Here is a 23,226-nt window from a genome sequence, read left to right as displayed (position 1 = left end):
GAACAGAATAATATAAAATATATGCAGAAATCAAACGACTTTAATAATGTTGCTTAAAACGTCTATGAGCAAACAAGAAAACTAAATATTTTGAACAATTTTTAAAGAATGGATATTTAGCTATTAAGCTTCTGTTCKAGTGACTTTTTCTCTCTACTATAACTGTTTAATAAAACAAAATCTAGGCACGGGAATAAACAAAGTTCATGGAATATCATGTTTTTCTGAGAAGATGGCTGATTCTGGGTCACTAGAACCGTTTCAGCACCTTTAGAATGAGAAAATAAAGTGTCCAAATATCACAACTGAAAGCCAATGAGAAATACATCTATTTTTGTCCAATTCTCCCTGTATTTGCGTTGGTGTTTGACGTCATTGGGAYGACGGACAGGCTGAGAACCACGGTTGCCATGGAAACTGCAGCTCCTCCTGGCTGGCTGTTGCGGTCCCACTTTATCTACAGTGTGAGTGTACATGGAGAGCAGGAGAGATCCGATGCTCTGAGGCCTCGTATGGACCGTTTTATTAAAAGGTTGTACGGTGAGCTAAAATTAAACAGATTATTATTAAACAATTACGCAGACTGCAGTTAAGGTCTTCACTTTGACCTGATGTTAATTTATTCACTTTTAATGAGTTTATAGATCAATTTACACAAATTTAAAAACATAAAAACTGACCACTTAAACATCATCCTTAATAAATCTTAAGYCTTATTTTTTTATTTTTAAATTAACAATGTGATGTTGATTTATACTGACTATACCAATGATTGTTATTTTGTATTGTTTCAATATCAAACAAGCAATAAGCATTTATTAAAACTTACTTTCAAATTTTATTTTTATTAAGATTGAAAAGGCAGATTTCATCCCAGCAGGATTTAAAAAACAGAACCATACAGCTTTTATGTCCCATTATTATTATTATTTTATCTGKGGGGGAGAGGGGGGGACAAACTGGGCAGTGATACTTCTTAACTGTTGTAGAAACATGAGTGTGATTTCTGATTGTCTATACTTTACCTTGAGTCTTTCAATGGCCTCCTCCCCTCCAGGTGTGGACATGATGCGCTCCTGGATGCTGGTGACTGACTGCAGACCCCCCTGGCTGCACAGAGCGCCAGAGGACGGAGAGGCTGTCAGGGAACCAATAGGGGCTGTGGAGAAATGGCCAGGGCGTTGGTTCTCTGAGGCTATCAAGTATCTATGCTTATTGTTCTGAATGTCTTTCAGGTCTGAGCCAACAGCAAAAGAGAAGAGGAGAAGAGCGAAGAGGTAGGGTAGACGCAGGATAAAGGGTAAAAGGAAAACACACATAAAACGGAGAAACCAAATACCAAATTAAGACAGAGGGAAGTGGAAAAATATGGGRAAAAGAGAAAGGACACAGGAGGGGAAAGACCAATGTAAGACACACATTGTATATCAAAGAGTTAAGACAAACATCCAGCATGATGTTCAGCTACAGAGAGCAGCAGTTTTCACTCCCTTTATTTCCATTTATGGAAATCATAATAATACAGCAGAGCAATAAACACTGAGGTCCTAAACCTACATTTATAAAATCTTATTTATTAGTTGTTTTTTCCTAATTTTCTTTTTGTAATTTCTTTTCTAGAATGGGCCCAAAGTGAAAACTGCCATCAGTTTATCAACTACAGGATGAGAGTGCGATGGAGACTGCAGGAGGGTCCAGTGACAGAACAGTGGAGAGAAACACATGCTGCTGAAGTCCAGCCCGCAGTTCAGTACATTAATTCACACCACGCATGCATTCGCAGATACGGAAACATATTAAAAACTAAGGCAGCCTCGGTCACAAGTTAATATAATACCCTCAACGATGTGTAAGAAAAAATACATTTTGTTCTATAAGAATTGAAAGATAATACATGATTTACATTTCATGATCTCAAAACTAAGTGAGCACCGAGCTAATCAACTCAAAGGAGCAATGTGAAAAGAATCATTTTAACCTACTTTTTAAAAAGAACAACTGATTTTTTGCTCAATAAAGAAAAAATTCTGAATATTTGAGAGCACAGGATATTAGCAAAAGAGGACAAAAGGGCAGATGTGTTAAGGAAGTTTAAAATACAGCAGAGGGCACACTAGTAAATTATTCAAAACAAACTATTAAAGCACACTAAGTTAGTTGACTGCATGTACCATACACACTTCTGGTGCAGCTACTTAGAAAAATAAAAAATATGCACCTTTCTGTCTGTAGCTCTGAGCCTCACTTTGAGAACTCAGAAGAGCCATTCTAAGGCATTGAGCACTGTCACCTGCGATGGATGATTAGTGAAAGAAAACACAGTAAAAAGCAGCAGGAGCCATTGGCAACAAAAGGAGCTTCAGACAGTGAGTGACAGAAAGTGAGACATGATTAAAAAACGATCTAGAAGCACTGGGGATGAAGAAACAATACTTAAATTATGTTTCTGAAAGAAATTCCCAAAGTAGCCTGCGATAAAGCTCTGCGTAAGCCTGCAAAAAGCTGCCATACCCCCATAATTTTGGAAAAAAAAACAGAAGAGCATACGCAAAGCATTCTAACCTAGTGGCATGCCAACTCTTGCCAGATCAGCACACTTTCAAAAGCCTTGCATATCTAAGCTCCTAACTATTCTGTTTTTCCTTTTTAAAGCTTTACATGCAAAGCTGGCAGCAGATTTCATATCTAGGCCATGGTGGGGGTGTCATAAGCAATGTTAGCCATTATAATTTAGGTAAATAATGATATATTCAGTGCATGACTGGCACACATATACACACATTTGATTCCACTTCCTGGGTAATCATCCCCCATAGGATCAACTGAGGGGAGGCAGGAAAAGATGACAAGGATCAGAAGTCAGCGCCACCAGAATGGGAGGAAAAAGTTACAGATTTGCACTGAGAGTTGAATGGAAATGATGACAGGGATGAGAAGAAATGTTATGTATCGACTTGTTAATACTATATCATCAAACACCATCTAAGCAGGCATTCGCAAAAAGGCAGGTTATTCCCTTCTGCTATTGGAACTTATTAATCGTGACATTGCCGTATTTCTTTAAYTGACAGAATAATGAGTCATTAGTCTTGTTTTCAGCCAGTCGAGTGTGATATTTAATCATCTGTGATGTCAGTCACTAATTGGCACTTGACTACATTTTAATTCAACCTTTTCTACATATTTTTATGTATTTTTAATGAATGGTGTATTCTWTAGAAACTAGACAAAGATACACATCACTTTATAGTGTCTAAGAGATCAATGGCCAGTAAAAATTAAAAGCTTTTAAAGCTGGTATTATCACAGTTACTRTGATGGAAACCCACTCAGCTGGCAGAAAGCTTTTGAGACAGAAACGAGGACTGAAGAGGTTTCCAGTTTCCCTGACGGAAACRTTGCGTGGCTGCAGACTTACTGTCCAGGATGTCTCCCAGTCCCTGAGCACGGAGCAACTCCTTCAGCCGAGCCACTTCGTCCTTCAGCTCACGCACCAACTTATTATTGGGATCTTCATTGATGACAGCATTGCATTTGATGTTCTTTGCCCGGTCAGCGTAGCTACAAATGAGAAGGAGCTTAAAGATTGGAAAACAGGAACATTTTAACATGTAAGTGTTTATTTTGAGAGATCCCATACTTGGAAAGCTTACCGTAGAGTACTGAGAGTTTCATCATAGTTGATATCTGCCGGACTGAGAGCAGCTACCATAGCTGTTCTGGAGTTTCCACCTGATGATCAAATATGTCAGTTAAATGGCAATAAGGTAATAGGGCTTTTTTTTAAATAAAGAAATTGTAAAACAAAACAATGTTAAAAGGTTATTTTGAAATGCAGTATTTCCACAATCCTCAAATAAAAACTGAAATATCATTTAGTAAATACAAAGCAAATGTCAGTCAGGTAGAGACAACGGGAATGACAACATACCAAGAATCTCTTCTTCACATGCCTAAACTAAAGGGAGTGTCCTTGTCTAGTTAGGGTGAAATACAGCCTGCTGACAGAGTTCTTCTTAAATTGGCAGAGAGTAATGGACACTTGCTCCAGTCATTTTTTATACTTTCACTCTGCTTTCCATTATACAAATTACTCAATATCGCTTGCTATGCAGACACAAGGATGTCAGTAAACAGCTGAGTGATATAAATCCCAGCAGGACAGTTTATATATCAGGTGACACTAAAGTTCATACCAAGGTTCTCCCTCAGCAACCAGGTCAGAACAGAGTCTCTGTAAGGAATGAAGTCAGTCTTTTTCTTCTTCTTGCTCTGCAACAGGAAAAAAAAATCCATATCAAGAATAAAAACAACAGATGGAGGGTTTTCTGTTTTAACACTTAAAAATATGGAAAGTTGTGCAATATTATGATGCGTCACAAACTTTGAGTTAAAGAAATGTAAGCAGCAGCGATTTGATGTGCTTTTTGATTTGTGCATTGATTGTAGCGGTCCTTCACAGTTACACCCACAAAGCACAACACTTAAGCTGATAGAATGGCTGCAGCTGAATTTCTACACTTTTAACATTAAACATAGCAAATGTTTGTGAAAGTTGTCTCGTGGGATGATATTAAGGTTAGTGCTTGAGCTGYCAAAAGAGTTTACCTTGCTGGTACAGTTATCCTGTGTAAGAAGGCATTACAAGGAAGAGAAAACAGAGGGGCAGACATTACAGCATGCCAGGCTAGAAACAACAAGTCCTTGAAAAGGCAGGGTCAAGTTGAAAAGGGTAAAAGAGGCTGCGACAAAAGGACGAGGAGAGAAAACAAAATCAAACAATAAACACTCACCACTTCGGCCAAGGCAGAGATCACCTTTCCTAACGTGGTGAGAGATTTGTTGATATTTGCTCCTTCCTGCAATCATATATAAAACATGTCATTTAATAGATGTCTGTATGATTTTGGTCATTTGATTACTGCTGTAGCAGTTTAGTCTTACCTTTAGCCTGGTACCTTTGGCGCCRGTGGAATCTGCACGTTCACTTCCTGCCAAATCTACCAGACTGATTTTACTGACCTGAGGAGAGACGGTGAACGCATTWGATGCACTGAGCTCTCATACAAACATCTGAATGCAAGGTGGGTAAACAATATCAGTGTTACAGTGCTTATTCACTGTGTTATGACAAAAACTAATTGCCACTGCACAATTTCAATAACAATTGCAATAACAATACAACATTAGTTTTGGATAACAGGTTTTTGGATTGCATGTAATTATTTTGGAATTGAACCGGTTTGCTTATAGAGATGACTGTTGTTGTGAAATGGCCCTATATAAATAAACAGAACTGAAAATTTGATGATAGTTGTGCTGGAGCAGAATGATTATTCTCCACAGTTGACAAATATCCCATGTAACGGTTCGTGTTTATTAAAAACACATTTAGCTGTGAAGTTGGTCAGTAAATTTTATTTTCATTTTATTGTTTATATGTACAAAAAAACAAATGTCAGATGCTCAGAAGTTACTGCAGTAAACTTGTTAAATAACTTCTGATTACAACTTTAATAATATAATATAAGTTATGTGTCGTGTAGTAATCAATGTGCTTTGGAACAAAGATCATTGTAGCTGTTAGTCAGTGAGTCAATACATTTTGTTTACCGATACAAAATTCTAATAAATAAGCACTAAATTTAATTTACATTGTAGAATCCAACCACCATATTGGTAACACAATGGGAAAAATATTAAAACAAGAGCCCCAATTTTCAGATATAATATTAAATAGCTTAAATAATAAAAGCCAAAATATCTAAATACTAGAAAAAGGAGTACAAATCCTTCCACACATTTGAGCACTGCTGTCAAGCACGATCCTGCCTGGCAGTAAAATCTGATAGAGTGGATGGAAACAATAGTCATTGTCTTTAAAATAACAATATGATCTTTGTGTCTCTAGAGTCAAAGGAAACTCTAAAAGCCAAATCTAAAATGGTTCTCTTTTTTCCTCCATCTTCTGTCTTCTCCATTTAAAACTAAGTAAGACTGTTTCCCCACTCCTTCACAGAGCAGCTAAATGAGGATACAAATGTCCAAGACAGTAAGACAAAAATTTCAATGCAGACTATTTCCTTCCAGATGTCTGAAGGGGAAATCTGTGAGACGTCTGATGAGCGAACGGAGCAAGTAATTGTCTGGAGAGCGAAGGCGAGTGCAGAGGGCAGCACACACATTCGCTCTAAACCAGGTTTCAGAGTTGTTTAAGACACAAAATGGAGAGATATTATACAGTCTCCTGGGTGCTGCAACCTAAAGCTACTCTTTTATTACCTCGTAGAATATTTTCTTAAGGAGACAGACTGTTGCCGGCATATGTTTGTGAAAAAAAAAAGTCCTGAAATTCACACCWTGACATCATATGCAACATTATTGTAAAAATCAGAGTTAAAAAAGAAAAACCATAAATAAAGATGAGAATGTATTTTTAAAATTAGAAGCGGAACCTCAAACGTCACAGGATGTTCATGTTTTCAAGGAATACGAAACACGACGGTCTGTCTCGTCTGCTCTGACCTTTTCTGTGGTGAGGTCCGTCTCGTTGTCATGTTTCTTCTGCGTGAAGACGATGGTGAAAACTGCGTGGGACCTGCTGCTGGTCTCATTCATGTTGGTGGCGGCAACAGTTCTGTAAGAGAACAAATTAGAAAATAAAATCAAAAACATTTACAAAAAATCATTTTCAGACGCTTTTAATATTTTTGCTATAAAAAGGTCACCRTGACAAACGCTGAATAAATTGCACTGAATGTTACAAGCTCTATCCTCTCTGGGTTTTACACCTCTTAGGGTGAATTGAGTCCATGGGATTACTTTGTGCCACGGAGGGGGATAATATTGTGAGGACGCCGATCAGAAGCACACAAGGCATACTCAGAAGAATGGCCATGAGGGAGATATGGGCTTTACACACCATGTTCTAGAAATAAGCTGTCTTAGTCAGCACGGAACGATTACAGCAGAGTTCACTCCTCCCTGCAGTAGCCTTCACAACACAAAGATGTGTTTATAYTTTGCACTTAACATTTGTTGTTTTCAATTTCTATGTACTTCCAAATTCAAAAGAAAAACCTTTTTAATGAAGAATTTAAGACAAGCAGATATAGATTGAATTGATGTTTTGTTTAATTCTAGGAATGCAAACAGGGAGGATTCTGGTGCTCAGATTTAATCTATGATTGACACTGATGAAGAAACCATGAATCCTCCTTAATTTTCTCATTCATTAATTCTAAGTCGGATCATCAGATGATTGTGTTTCTCACACCTCCCCCTCATTAATCTCAGAATGAACTTGGCTTGGCTCACCTGGCCTTGTTTCCTGCATCCATTAAGTCGGCGATGTCTGTGTAGGAGGTAACAGCTAGCTTGGACAGGTCCTCGACGTAGGGACCCAGCAGTGGATGCTCTCGCACTCGTAGGTTCCCCTTGTTTTTGGGATTGAGCAAATCTCGCACCCGCTCACAGTAGATCTCCATGTAACTGACCTAAAACCGTAAGTGTCAGTTAAGATACACCCAAGACTACCATATTTAGCGGTATAGGTTTAAGATTACTATATTGAGATATTTGTTATTCTAATAATGTGCTTTAAGGAAAATCTACAAAGAGAAACAAGAGCTGTGACACTTCCTGAAAAAAAAAAAAGAAATAGAAGTAAAACTGAACAAAACCAGTATTTTTGAATCTTTAGTCAATGTGTGTTCAGTGTCTGATTTRATCACTGCTGGTAAACAGCATCAAATGCAATAAAAAGAGCTCGGCAGGGTTCAACAACAAGGATTACAGACTCTAAAGCACTTCGAGCTTACCTCCACTGAATAMGAGAGCTCTTCTTTGTTGCTGTCCTCATTGATTTTCTCAAACAGATCTTCACAGAGCTGGTAGGGCAGAGGAGGAGAGATGATTTTCAGTTCAAATTAACTGCATGTGGAGAAATAAAGTGAATGGCAGACTGGGCTAAGATAGACAAAAAGATGGAAAAAGCAAGCAGTTCATGAAGTAAGACTTTGCGATAAAGATTCAGTAATTGAAGAGAAAAAAAGGCAATAATAGTTACAAACTTTAGGATTGGGGTCTTAATCTTTGTGGGCTACTAAATTCTCTTGGATGTATTATACAAACCATGGGAATGATTCCTTCCTGTCCCTCCTCCTGTTTGCCCATCATAGTATAGGATTTGCCAGCTCCAGTCTGGCCATAAGCAAAGATGCAGACATTGTAGCCCTCAAAAGCATGCTCYAGCATTTCTTTTCCAATGTCATTGTAGACACGATTCTGTGATGCAAAGCAGGAATCTTCTGGCTGTAAGGCAAAAACAAAAATTATTTAAGGCATATTATATCTAAGCACAAAACTGCYGTATTTCAAATTGATAACACAAGATAAAATTTATTTTTGAGTCAAAATTGTAACCATGGGGGGGGGATTATCTCACCGTGGTGTGTGACCAGTAGGAATAATCAAAACTGAAGGTCTTTGCTGGTTCCTTTGGGGCTTTGGGGTTGAGGATGGCTGCAGACAAAGAGCAAAATTAGGGATGAAATGAAAATATGGCTTAAATGCAATTGAGTTTAAAAAAACATCCCATGTTCATACAGTTTCTTTTTGTAAGCTTTTCAGAGCCTAAACAGATTAAAGAGTTTGATCACGCCCCTTGAATTGCAGTTTAATATTTATTAGTGCAACTAATACAAACTGATCCTTTTCSCCCCTTTGCACATGCATTTTTAACAACCTCTTGTTTTCACCATTATTGTTATTGGAAAATAATGCAAATGGCATAAAGTCAGGCCACGCATGTAATGGACAACATCTGTTTAGAAGTAATCACAAGTATTTAATGTTTCAAGCTACAATCAAGAAAGACGGAAACATGACAGCCAAGTAATCACAGATTTTCATGGATGTGCTTAGAGTTGCAAATATGAGTGCCACTTCAAGACCAAAAACAAGTCTTCAAACCACATTTTTGGTCAAAGCATCTCACATAGTTGTGATTGGAGATAAAAACCAAAACATAGAAGGAACATCTCACTCTGGTTTAACAGCTAGCTAGATAAGCACATGTTTTTAGCTATTTTGAATGTGCAGGTTTGGTTTTAAATGGAAACCATGCAAGCATGCACATACGTAACCTTGTTTGATTTCTTTACTGTTACGAATTACTTAAACAATAAATGTTGCTTAAAAATCTGAATCAATTTAACTTTACATATAATTTTGTTGTATGCATTTCCTTTTGTTTACATTAAAAAATGCTGCAAACTCTGCAATCCTTTTTTTTTTTTTACGTTTTCAAAGAGACCCAACTAACAAACTGCTTTTTTATGACTCTTGCTAAACAGATGTTGTCCTACATCAGTTCCTGAATCAGAGCACCACCAGCTGGGATATTTTTGGACCCAAAAGTCACATGAACTGGTGACATGTGACATATGCTTTGTTTTAAGGAAGCAGACATTTTTTATTTTTAACATACATCTTATGTTGCATAGATTACAATTATAAAATGAGAAACTGACCAAAAAGTAGGGTTGAGCGATATTGGCAAAATAAAATTATCACAAATAACTATTTTATRACTATTCATAGATGACAATTGCACCTGCATGTTTTTTGAATATCAATGAGTTACCCTGTGTTCTAAAATTATACTTACAAATAAGTCAACTTCTTCATTTCAACAGGTTAAATTAGAAAGCTGTGAACTGTAACCCACTTTTTCCACAAGCAGATCTTTATCAACGCAACATGCCATGGGCTCACATGTGCACTTGAGAGTGAAAGTGCATAACAGATAATATATCATCGTGTGGCACTAATTGCAGTAACTGCGAAGTGGCAAATATTAAATGTTGACAGTTTTTCTGACTATTAATTGAACACAATACAATTTCGCACAACCCAACTAAACAAGAGTTTGAACATCAGTTCGAGCTACTTTTTACTGCAACGTTTCACCTGTTCTACTGACATAGCATTTCCATCYAAACCAGTCGTTCCCTGTGGCCACACACGTCTTAATGAGAAAGAATCTGCTAACATTCCTGGTATGTCACTCCCCTCAAMCATGCAGGTTGGTACCGACGAGACAAGTGTCCTAGCTTTGAGACTGTGGCCACTAATGTAACTGAGACAGAGAAGGATGAAAAATTACAAGATAATATTTGTAAAGAGACATACATTTGTTGTTAAAATTTGTTTCCTAGGCAAGCTGTAATTTACTTTTTCACAATTAAAAAAACTTTTGCTTATGCTGTGCGGACAAATACTGTATCTCTCACATTAGAACTGAGGGGGAAAGGGAAAAAAAGGAAGCAATGAAAACAAAAGTAACTACAAGCAATGGATGTGTGAACTCAAGGCCCTTGCAACAATCCAAAATACAAACAGAAAACAAAAGCTATACAAAAGGGTGAAAAAAGGCAATTTAGTGTGAATGCAACCTTTACATGTTAATTATGCATTTTTTTCTTCATTAAAAACAAGAAAAGTGTGTAGATATGTATTGTAGCACCAGCTGCAAAGCTGTAATTAGCTTTATTTTATGAAGCTTATGCACCAAGATGCAAGCATCGGAGTACCTCACGTACCCAGAGGATTTCAGCATGCTTATCAATAATGCAGRAGAAGAGGGAGAGACAGGGATTGCATATCGCGCTCCATGAGTCATATCACGCTGACAGAAAAGCGGGGTGTGTTTTGAAACCAGCACTGACWTTTTTGCTCTATATCGTTCCAAGTGCTATTGCACAAAAAAAGTAATTAAAAAAAAAAAAACACACTTGCACAGGTAAAAGTTATACATTGGCTTCTGCAGTCTTTAATCTTTGGGTTAAGGTGAACAGCAGCAGCTTCCATATTGGGCAATAGGCACTGGAAAAGGATACAGCAAGACAGGTGGCTAAATAAAGCCCATTTTCACCTCTGACCTAGCCTCTAGAGGGAAACTGGAGACTAGCCGTGGAGAAATCATGGGAGGTGTAGGTTACCAATGCCCCTATTCCCCTTTCCTGGAACAATCTACAGTCGCTATATTAATGAGGAGGCATTTGGCTCTGATTCTGTGTGAGGAAGACTATACAGCAATAAACCCTGGGGAAAATGAGACAGTAGAACATGGGGGACAAATAGGCAATCAAATGCTCAATACAAGCCAGTTAACAGATGAGCGTAAAACAAAGCATATTGTTGTCGAGTCTGTTGATTTCTTCTATTTTATTCATGGAGTCTAATCGAAAACCAGAGTCAATTTGTGGTTTAAACAACAGCGCCTGAGCTAGGACACCTTTCTGCTCCAAAAAATGAATCATGCTTATGTGGCTGGATCTGCAGACTGTTAGTCTGTTTCTCTGACAAGTCCGGTCTCATTTAAAAAACTATGAAAATGAACAATTGAAAAGGACCGAAACATCCCACACTGATTTTATGAGCGTGGAATTGAACCCAGACGACCCGTATAATAAATCCACAGCGCTCTACTTATAGTACACACTCCACCAAGAGTTTCAGTCTGTACTTGAAATGGAAGACACATTCTGCTGCCTCACGAACGTCATCAATCCATCTTTCCCAACCATGGCAACAGGTGTAGGATCAGACTCTGTTGCCATAACAACTTCAACTTAGCACAGAAGGGGAGGATGTGGCACGCTGTGTTGTCTTTTCTCACGTGGCAAGCATTCCTTATCTAATTTTTCTCTAAATTTTATACTTAATACAGGTTTATAGAACGTTACAGTCATTCATTAAATACTGATATCGAGCTTTTGGTGCTTTAAGCACTCTAAAACATGTGGAGGGCTCAGTGTGAAAAGCTTTGGGATTTGTAACTAAGACATTAAGCCACTTATCATGTCAGACCCCATAAGCAATATGAGAACTTTCACTACATAAAGACCCACATGGTAAACAGAACAAATAGAAATTGAATACTATATGAAACAAAAAAAGATAAAAATAGATACAAGGTCACTTATTTAACATTATCATATTGATACATAATCCAATTACAGGAAACACAAGCCAAAGACAGTTTGTCAAGGAAATGACAAAAGAAACAACTCCTTCAAGACTAAGAATTCAGTTACAGTACTTTATGAGGAAGAGCTACTGAAAGGCAAATCAAATGTCCATTTTTCCTAAATGCAACTGCCCTGTATTTTCCTCTCCAAAGAAAATAAACCAGAGATTATGGCAGCACGCCATAGGAGTTCTCCCTTTCAAAGCAGGGTGGATAACAGTTTAACTAACCACATCCTGCCTTCCTGAGAACATCACTCAGCTGGTTGTAGCTGGCAGACATTTTCTGCTACAGCGTTCGACATGGGGCCCATAATCCAACCAGGAAAGCTGAAATACCCCTCCATAATTAGGCTGTTAGGAGGTCTCCAAGCACCAGATGGGGACTAAAAGCTTGTGCCCTTCACCTGAGATGAGCAGAGTATAAAATGGCTGAACAAATCAGCCTCTCTACGTCATTTTCTGTTATTGTTCAATGTCYGTTTAGAATCACGAGAAGAAAGTAAGGGCATAAAATAAAATCCATATGCAAAGTTTTAAAATAATAAATAAGCTGATAACACACTCATTTGGAGACACTGCATCTGTGAGGAAGCACAAAGAACTAAACCATTCCAGCCATGCTCAGTTTACTCATAATAACAAAATTAGTGATGGGTTCATATCCTAATTGACACAAGATAGCAGTATGAAGAAGTTGTGTTCCGTAACTTAATATTAAATTTAATTCATGGTAATTTGGAAAGCAGAAATTTTCAGAAATATTATTTTCAGTATAATCCATAAAACAAAAACTAGAGTCTCATTATATTAATTTTTTTAAATATTATTTTCTATGTGATGAGGTAAACTAACATAATTTTTTTTCAAAGCCTCCTTGTCTTGTCTTGTCATGTCATGCCCATGTCTGGAGAGAGGCTGAAGCCTGCCCCAGCTGTCATCAGGAGAGCCTGCAGTCCGTCACAGAACCAACACAAACACTCAACTGGATGAAAAGCTGTGTGCACATACTCCAAGCTGATTTTAATGTTAGCACACAGAATTACAATGGGACGTTCTGTTTATTACATTTGCAAATGGCTGCCTAAAAAGGCTACCAAAAAACAAAATTTATTGGTCTTCTGCTTTGACCACACATGGTTCTTGCAGGTAAGGAAGGGACAAACTGAAGATTTTCAAATCTGAGATTTTTACTAAGTACTAACCCTGTTATGCCTAAAAAAATGACGTGAGGTATAATATGAGCAGCTTTCATAACACCGACTAAACAGGCAGAATATAAACATGAATAATGTAAATGATCCCACAAAACTGTCAGCAAGGTCAATACTGCAAAAAACTAGTTTATTTCTGCTATGTGAGGGTAATGGAAACAAAGATATTCAGTTAAATTATTATTAAAACTCTAATCAAAGGAATAAAGTACTAGTCAGTCATATATAATCTAAAGATCATCAATGTATCAGCTTATAAAAATGTTATATTTCAGGAAGATTTATATGAAGCTTCCCCACTATGCGTGACTGACACAATATAATAACAGACCAATTAATCAGTTGTGTGACAAGTTGGCTGTTTTGTAATAATTAATGTCAGCTAATCACACATACATTATATTAAATGACTGACACATGTTGGTTTCTGCCCCGTCCCATTGGACCAAGAGAGAAACTGGAACTACAACAGCTCAATGCTGTATCTAAACACAACTTTCCAAGTGACCACCTGTGCCACAATCTGTCCACGAGTGTTAATTTGGTTGTTTATTCTGAACAGGAAACAAAGACTGGATGGGYTGCAAGCTGAGGGCTGACCACAGAAATGTTTTGAATGTGCTCTGGAGTGTTTCTGGCAGAGTGCGTGTGTGATGGCTCGGTTGCCAGGGCTGCAGAAAAGGTGACAGAGTTATCACTGGATGCAGCTCAAATCTGAGGGCTATAAGTAGTGTCTGAGCACTGCTGTACACATTTGACAAACAGCTGAGCCTGTCGCTTGTTGCACAGGACGTTTAACATCTCCAAAACAAAAACTAACATGTGGTATGGTCGGGCCAGCCCCTCGCTGAAAGCAGAACGTTTAACATGAGCAGGGAAAGATGTTGTGGTGTTTTAAAAGAAATGCAGTGATTCGACATTTCAAAAATGCAGAAATGGAAAATACTGTCTAATCAAAGAATGGCCTTCATAACTGAATCACTGCCACTGATTCAAACCATTTCAAATTTCCTCTTCATCCATAAAACGCTTTTTTTTAATAACAAACCTCACCTACTGTTTTCTTGAAACTCTTGAACAAACGTACCTGGTTTCAAAAAAGACAAACCTCAGGCTCAAATCTGAAGGCTGATCACATCATTTTTTTGCTTCCGTTGGGAGTTGGAGAGACAGAGGAAATCAGTACAGGAAGACACCAGAACAAAGCACGGAATGCAGGATAATGCAGCTGACAACACAACCTGCAAAAAACTTTAGCTAATCTGTTATGACAAGCTTTATGTGCCCAGTCCACTCTACAACAATGACCCTTTTCACACCACCTTAAGCCCCCCCACTCCCTTACAGAAAACGGCGTCAGTAAGAAAAAAGAATTTTAGATGATTTTGTTGCGGCATGACTGAGTTCAGCTAAAATATAAACCACGTCTAACAGGTTTAGAGAAATTACTTTATATTTACTATGAGGAAAAATACCTACTATTTATTTCGTGTTCAAATCTGCTTTGAGAATAATCAGAATTTATAGTTGTGTGCATTGGTAGAGAGTTGTTGTTTCCTTGATGTTGGTAAATAATCACATTTAATTCCTCCCACCTGTCATACCTAAGAAGGATTTGTTAGAAGAGTTTAAGTGACAATAAAGTGAGAAGACAAGCAATGTACACGGAAAGGACGTGCTCTTTTCCAATAACCATGTTCACACTTTTATTAACAAGACTTCTCCTGACCTGCTATCTTACTTTCAGCATAACGCTTTCTGGTACATATGATGAGATTTAACAAAATCTAAAATATATCAGGTAAAGCACAAGAAAGCAGACAGATAAGCTTTGTCTCACAAATATAAATGAGTGCTGAAGTTTTAATACTCTTGTGTCAAAAAGAAAAACGCAGATGCATATAAATCAAGTGGCCATGGATGAGGTTGCCTGCAGAACTAGAAAGCAGTGGGAGAGGTCACAGTCTTGGTCTGTGTGCCAGCTGTTCCAGTTCACTTCTCCCGTCTATTTATACAGCAGCAGATGGCTGTTAGTGCTTCGCATGCCGACAGACCGTCAGTGACAGGAAGGAATGGACAGATTTGAGCCGCCCAATCTTTCCGCTGAACTCTAAGCCAAACTATACATTGCTCCCAGCTCAAAAGGCAACGATACCGAGCTAAGGCCGAGATAGTAGCASCTTAGACGGGGTTCAGTCACTGAGKTCAGATTAACAGAAGGGAGGTTTCTAGAAGCCACCAGACAGAGAAAACATGCAAAGGCAGCAGGACTCCATTCAGAAGCAAAACAAACACAGAACTACAACAAAGAGAGGGACACTAGGCTGCCTCTCAGGTGATGAAATAGGGGATTTAAACGCGCTCAGGACTATTATGATAAAAAAAAGTCTTGAAAAAAATAAAATAACATTTTGACAGCTTTCAATTTCACATGTTCAGACCCCAGAAGAAGACTCTCTATGCAGGTGCTGCCTCAAAGTTTAAAGTTCCTTTCAAACACATCCTGTGTATAAATACTACAACGCCACATTAGTTTTAAAGCTCTTTTACAATAAGGTTTTGCACACAGGTCACAAACACTAGTCCGCCTTTATGCTGCCTCTGGCCATTCCCAAATCACCGATAAAACCGACAACATTCTGGGCGATATGGCCTGAAAAAAAAAAAATCTGATTTTTTTTCATCCCAAATTCAATTTTCAATTTTAATCGATTTTGTTTCCCACTTAATGGAGTGCCTCTGTTTCAGGTGTCGAAACAAATTTGTTGTACTCCTACTTTTTGTAGCAAGAGCCTTCAAACTGGTTTTGCAGAGAGGAGTTTGTTGCTCTGTCTGCCTAACCAGTTCCAGAAAATTGAAGAAACAGTGCATTTTTTGAGAAGTACATCCTCTCTGCTAGCTCCCATATTGTCGTGTCATGTACCAAGTGTCTTGAGGGACAAGTGAGGTGACCTCTGAACTACAGAAGCCCCAAAGAGTGCACTGGTGGGAAAAAAATCCTGATTTTCCCAAAATTAAATCTTTATAAATGGCAAATTTGAATTAATCGATTAAATCGATTTTATCGCCCAGCCCTGCATTCTGCACAGACATAATTTTTTTTCATAGCAGCGATAACACCAAAGTCAGAAGGCGTCCAAATCCAGAATTGATGTATTTTGTGAAAGAACTTTCAGACAAAAATTCAAAAATAGCACCTAATGCACTGATAGTAGTTGAATATTGTCAGCACAGATTTAGTCACAACTAGTGAGACCATGCATGCTTGATTTWAAAAAATGAAATTGTTACAGAGGAATTAAGTCAATTTTGAAAACTTTTAAGTAATTGCAACAATATACAGGGGTTAGACAATGAAACTGAAACACCTGGTTTTAGACCATAACATCTCTTTCAGACAGCTTCCTCTTGCGTCCACAGTTAATCCTGTTGGATGTGGTTGGTCCTTCTTGGTGGTATGCTGACATTACCCTACTGTGGCTCTTGATACATCACAAAGACTTGCTGTCTTGGTCACAGATGCACCAGCAAGACGTGCACCAACAATTTGTCCTCTTTTGAACTCTGGTATGTCACCCATAATGTTGTGTGCATTGATTTGATTTGATTTAGAAAAACTGGGCTCTTACCCTGCTAATTGAAACTTCACACTCTGCTCTTACTGGTGCAATGTGCAATTAATGAAGACTGACCACCAGGCTGGTCCAATTTAGCCATGAAACCTCCCACACGAAAATGACAGGTGTTTCAGTTTCATTGTCTACCCCTTGTACATGCTAGTATCAACAAATTTTAAAGAGCAGTAACAGTAATGCAATTTCACTGCCAGACGAATATATTCTGATTTCAACTCCAACAATCAATTACACTAAAATTGACATTTTGACATTAAAAAAAACTTCCCAAATAGCCCCAGATGCTGTCAATCGTTAAACTAATGGAGAAAGAAGCATTTGTTCTACATATCTAATTATGACAGAGGCTTTTCTTCAATCTGTCTGAAACCAGCATGAAGAATATCATATGATCCAGGCAGTACAGCTAAGTGGGAACAGCAGTGCAAACCAGACTGTAAAAAAAACACACACAGTCCGCCACATTCAGTGCACACAACGGGCGCCCATTTTACAGAGCAGTGACCTGGATTTCTTTACCCAGCCTCTTCTCAGAAACTAAAGTCTCACTTTAAATGCTTTCTGGCTTTATATAAGCATGACATCATGAAGACAGACCAAGCACACCAATCAGTCCATTGTTTTTATTTGTTTGTTTTTTAACTTTAAAAAAATACAAGACGTTTTAAACGTTCAGGAAAGAAAACTTCGACTGATGCCTCAAATCAATTACTAATCTTTTTCATTCAGATTTATTTTACTATAAAGCATGGAACAAGTTGTACGTGGGAGTTTSCCTGTATATGCATTTACTTGTGTGTAAATGCTTTATTAATCTGTGCTGCACCGTATTTAAACAGCAGCATTAAATAAATCCACTTTGCATTCTGCGATGCACTCTTTTTTTAGGGTTACTAGAGTTGCAAAATTACTATGCTGCCAACACATAAAGTTTTTATTCATAAATAATACAACTTAACATCATGCCCACCAACCAGCTGATCGTGTCATGACTGCAAAGCCTTCGAGCTTCCTTCTGAATGCAGTCCTCAGACTGTGGGAGGAAATCAAACAATACAGTCTGGAGAAAGAGAGCAGTGTCGGTGAGAGCACAACAACTTCACGCTCCTGGATGTGGGAAAGTCCAGCCATGTAACCCGACTTAGGCAGTGAACCAAGGCAAGGTAAAAGAACCAAAGCAAACATTTAAAAACAAGAACACAAACATGCCATTATCAGCTTTTCACCATCAAGTCAAGGATGAACAGATGTGGGCTGCTGTGAGGACAACCTGAAGAGACRAGTTTAAAAAAATCTGTTGGTAAAATGGAAAGAATGAGGAGCTGGGGGGGAAAAAACGATAAAAGCACATTACCCTTTACTTTACCTTCATTAATACACGAGTCTATAACCAGCCAGACACACTTATCTGAGCATAGCCTCCATTTCCAAGTCAGATTCAGATAAGCTGCTGTATACATGCTGCTTCTTCTTAAGTGCCATGTATATAGAGTACTGAGACAAAGCTTTTATGTTTACATTCTTATCCATCACGCGGTACCCTCAGGGAGACAAGTCCAAACGTACAGCCAGAGTCATAAAGGGCTATCTTCAGTGATAAGAAGAAAAAAGGTAAGTGATGATTTGCCTCCACCACAGAGCTGTGACTTCAAAATCAGTCATTCTAAAGACTCAAACAGATTAAAATTGCAAAACAGTTACTCTAGACACCGAAGGATGTAAAATAAGGACTTTGCCTTCTTCTGTGGTCGAGCTCATCTGCATAAAGGAAATGTTAGCGGACCTTCACACGCATAAAACAATCTCATCATTCCAAGATGGGTGACTTGATGTGATGTTGCCTCACGCTACTCTACACGTGTACAGAACTCATGCCTGACTTCCACAGTCCCTGCTGCCAAGGATACATTCAGATCCCCTCCCCCTCTCTAGTTGGCTCCTTCTAATATACCATATTTGCTACAAAAGGCTCACTCAGATTCCTCAGAGCTCAGTCGCAGCCTGCTATCAAAGTGAAGATAACAAAATAATTAACGAGATGAACTAATATCTGCAAAAAAAAGATGACAGATATCCAATGAAACAAATCTCTATAGTTTCCAAAAAAACATAAAAAGATTGAAGTAAAGGTAAGTGACCACAAATTTGATATAACAATATTCTTTGAAAGTCCAACATGACAAACTAAGAGTTGTAAAAGTCTTTGTGCATCAAGTATTTGTATGCGTGTAGAGATTCTTCTTCATTCAAGACAAGGCAAATCTCAAATAAAAATAAATAAAATAAAACAACTGGACTTTTTATCTTGAAGCTGTTGCACTTTCCATCCCATGAGCTTCATCATTTCAAAACAGTTTATTAGTCAAACATGTTAAAATTTTGAAGTTTAACAATTTCAATGTCAAACATCACTGTAGCTCTATGTAATCAAATGTTCATAGTAAACATGGAAAATAAGACAAAATAAACTTTAAAAGGGTTAACAGACCTACAACACTGTTTATATACAACTGTCACATCAAGTACATTCCAGCATTCAGCTTTTCTCTGATTTTACTGTCAAATTGTTGTTTTACCGTCATTACAAAACACTTGCTACACAATGATTTATCGCAAATAATCATGGCACTGTGAAAATATAGTTATTATTTGGAAAACAACTCTAAATATTGGTTGACAGGGTGTGGAGTATTTTAACAGGAAAAAAAACTAAAACTAGAAAACATTTACCAGTAGATCTTGTTTACTTTTTAGAGCTGAATAAAATATTTGAAAACTCTACAATCTACTAGAGCTCACAGAATATATTACTGAACTGAGGCTACTAAGTCAAATAAATAGTGTGAGAAGTGGGTCAACACTTTCAACAGAGACTGTGTCCCATTTTTAATAACCTGTTACAATTTCATAAACTATCAAACTTTCAGACAACTTGCAACGCTAACAAGAACAGATGGGAAGAAGTAAATCCAAGGCATAACATTATAGTACAAACCAAACCTAAGAAAATGTAAAAAAAAAAAAAAAAAAAAGCAAAAGCAAAAAAAAAGGTTTTGGAGCTCCACAAAGTCCCCAGGTTTTAACGCTCACCCAAACAATCCGTCAGTGATGCTAAACTTTGTCACTTTCTATTTTACGAGCGGCCACGAGGAGATTTACTCCAAACTGGGTGAGCATTGCACAACATGCATTTGTGCTTCTCACCTGACTGTCTTGTGTCAGAAAAAACGCTGACAACAGACATCTGTTTGTTCTCCCTGCTCACTAAGAGTTCAACTTGTGAGGAATGACTAATCAAGAGGAGGAAAAACTAAATCTGAGCTATCAGTGATGTGAAAGGCAACATCTTGATGGGGTGTCTGTGTACATCCACCAGTCAGAGGGATTAAGGGGCCAGGGCATGGTGACCTGAAGCAAACCGATGGATTATTGGCCTTAAGTGGGTCAATCGTTCCAGACTACACAGAGTCCAGCAGAAGGATGTCATCTCTCACACAAATGTCTCATCACTATTCTCTTCAATGGTTACAATTCATTCACATGAGATAGGTTTATTGTCCTTTCTGCTCTGGTGATAGCCTCCTCTCACTGCAGCTGAGCTCACTTCTCCCTGCAGGGGGGAGTTTGTAATGTCAGCTTGCACTTAGCTCTTAGTGAGAGGACACTTGGTGAAATTATAACTGAAAGGTGAAGGTTTAATTGATGTGGTGACCTTCTGTTTGCTCTACTCATTTGTTTATAGTTTACTCATCGTCACATAAGGAATAATACTGCTCAACATCTAGCTCTGGAAAGAAAACAAAACGAGGTTTCTTGTCAGTAAATTAGCATCTAGAACAATATACTGAACACCGTTTATCTACTCTAATGGAAAAATGTAAAAAGTGTGTGTGTGGGGGGGGGGGGTGCTGGTTCTTTATGTAACATTATTTTTATGAGTTTCTGCTCACCGGTTAAAGGGGAACAGAACACATGGGTTACATAACAAAATGGAGATGAAAAGAACATTGCAGCCCAAATGAAGGCTCGGGATGTGCAGGACTTATTTAACATCTGAAGCACTAACCTGAAACAATGCAACTTCCCTTTCTAATTACATTAGCACTGGTATGTTAAGGAGTCTCTACTGAATGGGGCCTTTGCTTCTTTCCAGGCTGCCTGCAGAGGCCACGCACACTGGGTAATCAATTTGCTGCTGCTCTGCCTGCGCCCAATCCTCGACAACCCTCTGTGCATTGTTGGAAAAGAAGACAGGGAGGGGGAGACAGCATCCTGCTCTTGCCCCAAAGCTCTACCATTCTCGGAGTTACTGACACACACACACACGCACACGAACACTAATGGACACTATACCCTTGAGTGAGCTACAATAGGGGGAATGTCTTGGCCTTTTTATGCATTAGCCAAACTCCTATAAGCTGACCAAGCAACTCAATGAAATATGCAATTGTTGCCTAGCAGATTTAAGTTTTATTTAAACCCAATAAAATAACATAAATGTACATGTACTACAAATTATTTATTAATGTACTAAACACAAATAGAATACTACTACATGAGTTAGTTTAGGAAGTGTATGTACTTGTTCCTATATAAACTTCTGATGTTGCACAGAGCGAGACATAAAAAATATTAATAAAGCTAACTGAAAAAGTTTGTGTGCATTTGATAAAAAGACTTCATCTGAAGTTGTAAGAAAATTCACATGAAATGAACTAGTTTGTAATGTATGAGAAATATTCCATGGCACAATTCCTTAAGGCACTCTAGTTCAGAGGTTCCCAAATTTTTTGTCTTCTGACCCGCAAAATAACCATGGCAAAAACTTGTGACCTCAAATATTACTGGTGTGAATACAYGAACTCCATTGATAACCCTAAAAACACAGGCTTTTTGAAAATCTAAACAGCTTGCACACACACATAAATACTTATTTTTACTTATTTTGTGTTTTTGTAATAATTATGGGAAAAATATTACATCAGCAAATATTTTATTACCCTTTAAATTGATTTCTGGAGATTATCCAAGGTGCTTTATGACCTATAATTGGGTCCCAAGCCTAACTTTGGGAACCAAAGTGCAGTGGTTCCCAAACTTTTCAGCTTTTGACCCACAAAATAACAGTAGCAGAGACCTGTGCCCCCAACTATTTTTGGATGATAAACATTTGTATCAGGTCAACTAAACATGGGCACAGTAACAATATTATTATACTACATNCATTTGTATCAGGTCAACTAAACATGGGCACAGTAACAATATTATTATACTACATTTATCCATTTTAAATATACTAACCTCACTCCTTTGTAACAACTAAGGCAAAAATGTAATTAATTCAGAAAATATTTTCAGGACCCCACCTTGAAGTTCTGGGACCCCACTTTGAGTCCCGACCCCAACTTTGGGAAACACTGCTCTAGTTAATAAGCTAGCCATGTGTGTGCCAAAAGGTAACAGTAGAAGTTATGTAGTGCTTCACTACCAGAGAAGCATTGCTATCCTTGTTGACCTGACGATGCCCCACCCATTTCTTGTCTTGTGCTTCAGCCACAGCTGTGAAGGAATTTCCACATCTACACAAGTACCGTTGCAATACTGTAAAAAAAAAATCTAAACTATTTGAAAATATTTGTCAATTTTACTGCAGCAATTAGGGGAACCTATAGGCTAAAGCTATCAGGCAGTCATTAGGAAAATTACAGGCCAAAATGGTCACAGACCACAAGCAAAACGCATTTCATTTGCTGCGCATTTCCTTGTCAGGTAGATGACTCAACAACAGGAGACACAGATGCTTCACAGTCATATGACTGTGCACAATGTTCAAAAGACTGCAAAGTCATATTTTTTTCTGTTTTCATTCAGATAAATCCATCATATCCATAATCCACATTCTGTGAACTTTATGTACTATAAACTACATGTTTGGTAGGTGATGAGTGGCAAATCTAATGGTGCTTATAATAAAAATGAAGGCACTTCTACCCAAAACAGAAGTATGATTACMTAACAGAGCAATATCATATTGCTGTAATTTAAAATAAGGTAAGTAACTGCTSGTGCAGGAATTCTATATTTGGGTCTGCACCACCAAAATCTGGCCTTGTTCACAGAAATACTTTTCTAAGGCATTTTAAAGGTCTTACTTATTGATTGATCAAGATGATGCCCACAGTCATCAAATAATTGTATGTATGAGCACAAAACTAGAACCATTATAAAAAATACAAATGTAAACAATACATCAGCAGAAGGCTTTCCATCTAACATGCATAATTATTTTGAACCTAAACACAAAGGAATAACTACAGTGAAGCCAAGCATCAACATTATTATTA

The 23,226-nt window shown here is 37.9% G+C and overlaps 1 protein-coding gene across 8 annotated transcripts in view; it reads right to left on the bottom strand.

Annotated features, from left to right (window-relative positions):
• Positions 1–23,226, bottom strand: part of LOC106522667 (kinesin-like protein KIF1C) — a 37,545-nt gene that overhangs the window by 10,512 nt on the left and 3,807 nt on the right. The window contains exons 3-16 of one of the 8 annotated variants that reach the window (XM_014015764.1): positions 8,447–8,523; positions 8,134–8,313; positions 7,821–7,889; positions 7,318–7,496; positions 6,526–6,637; positions 4,945–5,022; positions 4,794–4,859; positions 4,609–4,626; positions 4,197–4,272; positions 3,654–3,732; positions 3,419–3,561; positions 2,781–2,822; positions 2,219–2,290; positions 1,026–1,159 (exon numbers count right to left, since the gene is read on the bottom strand). In XM_014015764.1, coding sequence (XP_013871218.1) covers positions 1,026–1,159; positions 2,219–2,290; positions 2,781–2,822; positions 3,419–3,561; positions 3,654–3,732; positions 4,197–4,272; positions 4,609–4,626; positions 4,794–4,859; positions 4,945–5,022; positions 6,526–6,637; positions 7,318–7,496; positions 7,821–7,889; positions 8,134–8,313; positions 8,447–8,523 — 1,325 coding nt within the window. Of the gene's footprint in view, positions 1–1,025; positions 1,238–2,218; positions 2,291–2,780; positions 2,823–3,418; positions 3,562–3,653; positions 3,733–4,196; positions 4,273–4,608; positions 4,627–4,793; positions 4,860–4,944; positions 5,023–6,525; positions 6,638–7,317; positions 7,497–7,820; positions 7,890–8,133; positions 8,314–8,446; positions 8,524–23,226 lie in introns of all 8 variants that reach the window. The other 7 variants (XM_014015768.1, XM_014015767.1, XM_014015765.1 and 4 more) reach the window with 7 other exon arrangements.

This window comes from Austrofundulus limnaeus, unplaced genomic scaffold, assembly GCF_001266775.1.
Source record: "Austrofundulus limnaeus strain Quisiro unplaced genomic scaffold, Austrofundulus_limnaeus-1.0 Scaffold134, whole genome shotgun sequence".
In the NCBI taxonomy this organism is placed as follows: Eukaryota; Metazoa; Chordata; class Actinopteri; order Cyprinodontiformes; family Rivulidae; genus Austrofundulus; species Austrofundulus limnaeus.
The sequence above is the reverse complement of the archived record's forward strand: the minus strand, read 5'-3'. Positions and strand labels throughout refer to the sequence as shown.